Raw genomic sequence first — 7300 nt, 5'->3', positions numbered from 1 at the left:
CTGTAGAACAAAGCACCCATAGAGCACTGCAGGAGGACAACATCTCAGTGGTGGGGATGAACTGTAGCAATGCTTCCCCCAGCACACTCCAAGGGAAGCTTCAGCATTCCTGCTACCCACAGGGACACAGCTAGGGTGGGAGGGCGAGAGCTGACACTGCAGGTCCTCACCGCTCCAGCATGAGAAGCACTGCGAGCTCTAGGGCTGCCTGATCACATCTGAAAGCACGAGACACTCCAGCAGACATGACACTCTTGAAATACAGAACTTTATTTAGAAACTGCTTAAAATAGAAAAACCCTGTCAAGAAAAATCCAAGTCAAATATGGTTTTCTCAGTAAAATGGAGTTTTAGGGCAACAAAAGTCTAAAAGGCCACAAGAGAAATAGCACCACTGCAATTTCAAACAATGGCTGGATACTTGCATTTTTTTGGCATTCACTGAATTTGGGTTTTTCTCTGAATTTCACAAAGATTCATGCACTACACAACAATTACCATAAGATGCTCTCCTACACACGTTTTAGGACAAGCTACCACCAGGAACGAATGAATACAGCACAACAGGACTGATGGATCTCAGTAGTGGAGGGGAATCAGAAGTCTTGCAGGATCTTGCCAAACACAACAGTAATGAGGGGGCATGAGAGCCAAAAAAAAAAAAAAAAAGGGGGAACAATTAAAGAAAGTACTTTAAATATTAATATTTAAGTTAGTCTCAGTACTGTATTTTCTGCAATAACATTAGCTCTGTTAGCCAGCATCTCTTAGTTTTGACCCCAGAAGACCACTGAACTGGCAAGCGTTACTATTGGATAAGCCCTGGTCTGAGAAAAATAGAAAAGAAAAGAGAAAATCATCATCCTCATGTGCTCAATTCACTTTCATTCTATGAGCTGCACAGCCCAACCCTGCTGCAACCACAGGGTTGGATCAGAGCTCCTCGGGATGGGGAAGGGAAGGGTGCGAGGCTGTAAGCACACCAACAGCAATAAACAGAACAAGCAGAAAGGAGGAAAGTACTTCAGAAGAACCTTGTAGGCAGTAAGACTGGTGCCCTCTGCTTTCATTTATGGAGCTTTTTTTTTTTTTATACAGAAAACACAGTACGTTTTGGCAAAGCCATTAGCCACAATGCCATAGAAAAAAATGCTTTAGCAGTCCTCAAGGTAATTTATGTGTCTCAGCTGTTCATACTCCCTCTAATCTTGTGACAGGCAACATTAAGGCCTATTTCATTGAGAACTAATCACTCGGTAAGCAGCTTTGTGCAGGAATGGAGGTTTGTTTAAGAGCCCCTCGGACAGCAGGGAGGGGAGCGGAGCGTCTCCCCAGGATGAAGCACATAAAATCTCCTGTCACATTACTTCAATTTTGGCATTTGGAAGCATTATTTTAAATACTCTTAAGGCATTTTATTATCATTTCCGTGCTGCAATTTCACATTAACTCCATCTTTCCATGAGTCAGAGTCTTTACGTTCTCTACTACACACCACCTCAGGTACAAAAAAAGTCTTTCCACGAACCAGTGTTTACCAGCAAACCAACGAGTTCCAAATGTTCAGCCTCTTGCTCCCTAAATATACCACCTAGATGTGAATACTGCTCTGCTACAGAGTGAGAGAGAGTTCCTAACTCAAACCCACTGCAAAAAGAGTGAAACTTCCGCAAAGTGCACTTTAAGAAGAGGTAACTTTTTTGCTTATGAAAAGAAACCAGTGAGTCCTCTAAGAATAAAGTGGAGTATTTTACAGTTAAGCACATGATCTGGGGCACAGAATTCCGATGTTGCTGCTCTGCTGGTACAGTATGTGGTCTGTTAATACTCTTCTTGCTCCTCCTGCGGCGCTCCTTCGTCAGGTATCACAAAGCCTTCCTGCAGGGAACACAACGAGGGCTCGATGAGAAGCCAGCACCCAAGCACCCCCAGGCTCTCTGCACGCTCCTTTCATTTAGCTAGTCCTACTTTGGATCCTGACAACGAAGTACCCTTCAGTCAACCACTCAGTGTCACCAGAAAACTCACTTTCTTCAGCTCTGACCTCTGTGTTACACACTCCTCAGGAGAACCCAACCACGTTTGTGGCCTGACTATAACAGTGGCATCTGGTCATACATTTAAAGGGGACAAAAAGGTAGAAAACAAGTAAAAAAAAACAAACCAAGACAGCTTCCCATAGTGGGGCAGGACGGGGGGAGGATGACTTACATCTGTGGCATAAAGAATTTCCACAATCCTCTGCAGCACTGGGTCGTTCTCCCCTTCGTTCTCCTGGCAGATCAGCTCAATGTTCCGCAATTTGCCGAAGTAGAAGTCCCTCTCCTTCTCCAGGTCTTCAACAGTGAGCTTCAACACGTTGATCTGCCCACAAGAATCAACAATGATTTACCCACCAGAGAGAACGCAGAGGTGTCTGTCCTTAAGGTGGGGGCCCCCGAGACGCTCAGAGGTGTGTTTGTAAGCAAAGCACTTCGGAAGTAACCAAGACATCAGGGAAAGGCTGTTAGGGCAAGAGGAGCTCTATTTCTCAAGCTGGAGTATTTCTACAGCCGACACCCAGCCCAACACGTGCAGTACCACATGGAAATTCTAAAGGCTTATTGCATGGGTAAAAATCCAACTGCCTGCAGCTTCCTCTGCTAACACATTCCTCCAGGACAGCCCTCACACTGATGGCAGCTTCAGCTCCATTGCATTCAGCATTTCGGGGACGCAGCAGCTGCTCATAGTTCCGTTGGAATGCTGTGATAGCTGCAACACAGCTGTGGAAATACTTGAAAGCAAAGCTATGCGTGATATGGGACACAGCAGATTTAAATGTCTGGGGGCTTGTACAGCAAAAGGGGCTTTGCTGCTATCAGGAGAGCAAGGCCACCACACTGAAGGCTTCTGATTAAGCCATTTTAAATGAACCTACTAGACAGAAGAAAGTGATCTGTCTCTCCCCAGCACAGCCATTTCATGCTATTAAGTATCTATACATCCAACACAAAGCCCAGGTCAGTACCTCAGGCCATTCTGGCACACACCTGCTCAATCAATCCTGCTGATTCATCATCTCCCGCAGCCTTTTTGACCATCCCAGTGCTGCCTTTGGGAGTTGCTGGGGTCCTCTGTGCAACAATGGGCCTCTGTGGGGCTGCAAGATAGACGTGCTGTTACTTATTCTCAGAACACCCCTCCTCCTCCCCCAGAGGTGGGGACCCCCTTCCAGGGCCATCACAATTTGAAGACACGTTCATCAATGAAGTGTTCCTTCTTCACCCCCCCATGCCACGTCCATTGCCTTCAGCACATCCTGACACCAACCCTTGCCATTTTCCTTCTGTAGCTCCCAGGTAACTCACTCAGAGACTGAAGCCCAGCATTTGAGATAAGACATGACATCTTCATACACCAATTTTAAATCCAATTTTAAGCTTTAAATGGTTTGAGTTGGAAGGGATCCTTAAAGGCCATCCGGCCCAACCCCCTGCAGTGCACAGGGACACCCACAGCTCCATCAGTGCTCACAGCCCCCAGCCTGACCCGAGTGCCTGCAGGGATGGGCACCCACCTCATCTCTGTGCCACTGCCTCACCGCCTTTATTGTCAAAACCTTCTCCCTTATACCCTATCCAAACCTCCTCTCCTTTAGCTTGAAGCCACCTCCCCTCGTCCTATCACACAGACCCTGCTTAAGAGTCCGTTCCCTTCTTTCTTACAGCCCCTTTAGATACTGAAACAGTGACCCAGCCTCATTTTCTTCAGTTTTTAAAGGCTCGAGATCATCTTGAACTCATTTCTACCTGCACTGCCAGTACCGAGAGGTTTCTTGGGTTTGTTCACCACTGGAGCAACGAGGTTTGGTGCCATTGTCTCCTGGCCTTGTCGGGCAGCCACGGGGTCATACTCCTTCCCATCATAGTTTGCATCAAAAAATTTTTTGAACCACTGAACAAATTCAAAGTTGTCCTGAAATTTTCCTTTCACTAATTTGTCCACAGGAATTATCTGGAGGAAAAAAAAACAGCAATCAATAATAAAACGCGTTGTAGGGGGAAAGAACCTCTCTGCCTTATATCATAAGGGTTTTTAAATTGGAAGCAAATGTAATTCTTCGTTTATTTTGGAGAAAAAGCAGTAAATTGTGAAGTCTTGCCTGTAAGCCACGAGTTGAGGGCCTGAGATCCGGCAGTGGGCAGAAGGCATTCCCTTGATTCCCCGTTTGATTCCCTGTGAGCACAGCCCTGCCCTGGGCACACTGCTCCAGGTACAGCCCCGGGGAAGAGGAGAGGTGCAGCGTTGGAGCTGTTGGCCAACACAGCATGAGATGCCCTCTTCACTGGGAGCTGCTTTAGCAAGGGAATGCTCTGCATTGCATCAACAACTACTGCCTCCATAAAGCACTCTTCCATAAGCACAGCCCTCACTTGATCCAAACACGTTTTTTTTCAAAGATCCCATTCTCACCGGTGGAACAACACACACTGGTAAAGGGGAATGGGAAATCCTTAAGACCACCACACCAACAGGTTATTGGGATGCACTGTTAGGAACAGCTCCATGCCACATAAGCTCAAACATGACTTCTCAGGTTTCAGTATTGGTCAACACTACTTAAGTTGAATTAATATGGAAGAAACTACCTCCACCATTAAAAACTGCAAATCCAACCTTTGCTCTAGTCAATATTACATTAATTTAGGTGTGAACCAAAACTTGTGAGATTTGCAAGCCAACAACCAAACCCTGCCCCCAGATTGGAAAGTACCCATTTGGATCCCAGGAACAAGGAGAAGCAACTCCAACCCAACTTACTTTGTCAACGCCCATTCGTTTGAAACCTGCTTGTAGAACCTTGAAGTTCTGAATGTACTCGTGTTCCAATTTTGCTTGAAACTTCACTTTCTTGAGAGCTACTGAACCTGGGAAGAGCATGTCCATGAACTGGCAGTAAGCAGCACCTGTGAGAGAGAAGAACACCATTCCATGATGAACAACAGATGATCAGCCAGAGCAGCACACTGCCCAGCCTCATTCCACCGCTGCACAAGGCTTTAGAGGAGCAGAAAGGAGATAACAGGACCCCTTGGCCCAATTTGGAAGTGTGGCTTAAACAAGCTGCAGAACTAAGGATCTGGCCCCGTGGCTTGACCTCTTGTACTCAAGAGCAGTAACACCTCTGTAATTCCAAGAGGAAAAATCCAACACAATGTGGCATTTCATCCCTCATGGGCATCAGTACTCTTCCCAGCATTAATAGAGCTGAACTGGAAAAAAATATTCTTCTAAAAATTACGTTTCGTTGTTATTAAAATAGTGTCTTATTTATTAGCTACAAAGTTCAAGGTGCTCTCAGAAGTAAGAGAGAAAAGTAAGTTGAATCATATTTCCTTTCAGCATCTAAAGGGGGTGTAAGAAAGGAGGGGAGAGACTCTTTAGCAGGGTCTGCGTGATAAGACAAGGGGAAACGTTTCAAGCTAAAGGAGGGGAGGTTCAGAAGGGATGTAAAGAAGAAGGTTTTTACAATGAGAGTGGTGAGGCAGTGGCACAGAGATGAGGTGGGTGCCCCATCCCTGCAGGCACTCAGGTCAGGCTGGGGGCTGTGAGCACTGATGGAGCTGTGGGTGTCCCTGTGCACTGCAGAGGTTGGAGGAGAACTGTATGGGTCCCTTCCAACTCAAACTATCCAATTTAAGTCACACTTTAATCAGAGAACTGAAATAAGACATTATTTCCTACTGTTCATTTTAAATCCTTCAAGTCCTTCAATTGAGCTCTCACTGTAACAGCAAGGGGGGGGGACGTGGTTCAAGCAGAGAGCCACCCCCAGTGATGAGCTTTTGCACAACACACACACACCCCCCATAAAGACAGTTGAAAACTGCATTATTACTCTGCAGTGATGATGCACACTTGTGTGTCATCGGCAATACAAGCACAGCATGCTGAGCGTTACATCTCACCCCTCATCAAAGAATTCAGGGGACACGGAGAGCAATGGGAGCCTTAACCTAAACCAAATAGCTGCATGGCAAACGCCTGAGGGGCACGAGGCCAAGAAGCAGTGCACTGCATTGCCCTGAGCCAGCCCAGCTCCCTGCAAAGCTTCTGGGCCCCACACTGAGGTGGAGCACACTGAGCTCAGCCCAGCAGTGCTCATCGCTTCTCTTTGTGGCTGCAGATCTTCAGTTTCCTCCATCCCTAGAGTTTTTCCTGCATCACCTTATTAGACAGAAGCCACCAGAAATACCTGCCCGACGTGTATGCTGAGTTCCCTCCTTCTCTCCATCTTTGGGAACGCTCCTTCCTCAGCCACACACTGCACTGCCAGCTCCAAACGTAAACTTCTGCCTCCTTTTGTTCAGCCCCCGACGCCTTATTCCAACCTCACCGTGCGAGATGTTCTCCTACCTCTCACCCAGGCCCTTTCATCTCCCTGCTGCAGTTATTCAAATCACCGCCTCTCACCCAGGCTGCCTTTTTAGCCTTGGGTTTGCTTTTCTTTCCGCGTTACCCCACAGACCATTATTGCTCCGTTCCTTTCACCCAGCCTCCTCCCACACACTCCTCCCTGCACGACGACATGTGACTTCACTTCTGGAGCACCAGCACTTCCCCTTTCGCTGCAACAACCACCAGATATTCAGTTCTGGCAGATCAGCTCACAGTGATTCCGGGTCAGGCTGAGGTGCTTCTTCACTACAGGGGGGTGGGAATTCCCAGGTGTGAACCCAGACCCACCGGTGTCTTCCCTCACACCCCTGTGCCCTGTCTGAACCCGCAGGCACCTCCCAATGGTTTTCCCCCATAAGGAATCACATCCGTTTATGCTCCTTACTGCACTTCCAGGACTTCTGCCAGTGCAGGCTAAATACTTGGGTTCCCCACTAGTAAACAGCCTCTCTTAGGAGCCTTTTCTCTACACTGACCCTAATTTCTTCTTATCCCACTTACACTGTAGCAGATCATAACTTCCCATTACACTCCCATCACGTTTTCACTATTAAAAACCATTTCGATACAACTCCAAACCCCAACCCCATTATAACACCAAATGCAGGCCCAGCACTGCCCACAGCTCCGCTCCCACTACACACACAGCTACACACGGCTGCTTCCACGGACCTCTTCGCCACCTCTCAGCCCCAAACCAAACCCGGACGCCCCTCCCCGCACCCCTCACCTGAGCACAGCTGCTCGATTTTGGTCAGCGTCAGCTGCAGGGATTCGTTGATCCACGCCAGCATGTCGTGCCGGCTCAGGTTGTCGCTCGTCACCGACGTGGAGTACACATTCACAGCCATTTTCTGCC

The 7300-nt window shown here is 47.6% G+C and overlaps 1 protein-coding gene across 2 annotated transcripts; it reads right to left on the bottom strand.

Moving 5' to 3' along the window:
* Positions 1–246: 246 nt before the first annotated feature.
* Positions 247–7294, bottom strand: MAPRE1 (microtubule associated protein RP/EB family member 1). 2 transcript variants are annotated; one of them, XM_010722606.3, is made up of 6 exons: positions 7172–7294; positions 4804–4949; positions 3792–3996; positions 3033–3142; positions 2212–2364; positions 247–1878 (listed from the first exon to the last, which is right to left on the bottom strand). In XM_010722606.3, the coding sequence occupies exons 1-6, from the start codon at positions 7290–7292 to the stop codon at positions 1822–1824; spliced, it is 792 nt and encodes a 263-aa protein (XP_010720908.1). In that variant the 5' UTR covers positions 7293–7294; the 3' UTR covers positions 247–1821. The 2 variants fall into 2 exon arrangements, with proteins under 2 accessions (XP_010720908.1, XP_003212152.2); XM_003212104.4 differs by having other exon boundaries at positions 3807–3996.
* Positions 7295–7300: the final 6 nt, after the last annotated feature.

Source organism: Meleagris gallopavo, chromosome 22 (genome assembly GCF_000146605.3).
Source record: "Meleagris gallopavo isolate NT-WF06-2002-E0010 breed Aviagen turkey brand Nicholas breeding stock chromosome 22, Turkey_5.1, whole genome shotgun sequence".
In the NCBI taxonomy this organism is placed as follows: Eukaryota; Metazoa; Chordata; class Aves; order Galliformes; family Phasianidae; genus Meleagris; species Meleagris gallopavo.
The sequence above is the reverse complement of the archived record's forward strand: the minus strand, read 5'-3'. Positions and strand labels throughout refer to the sequence as shown.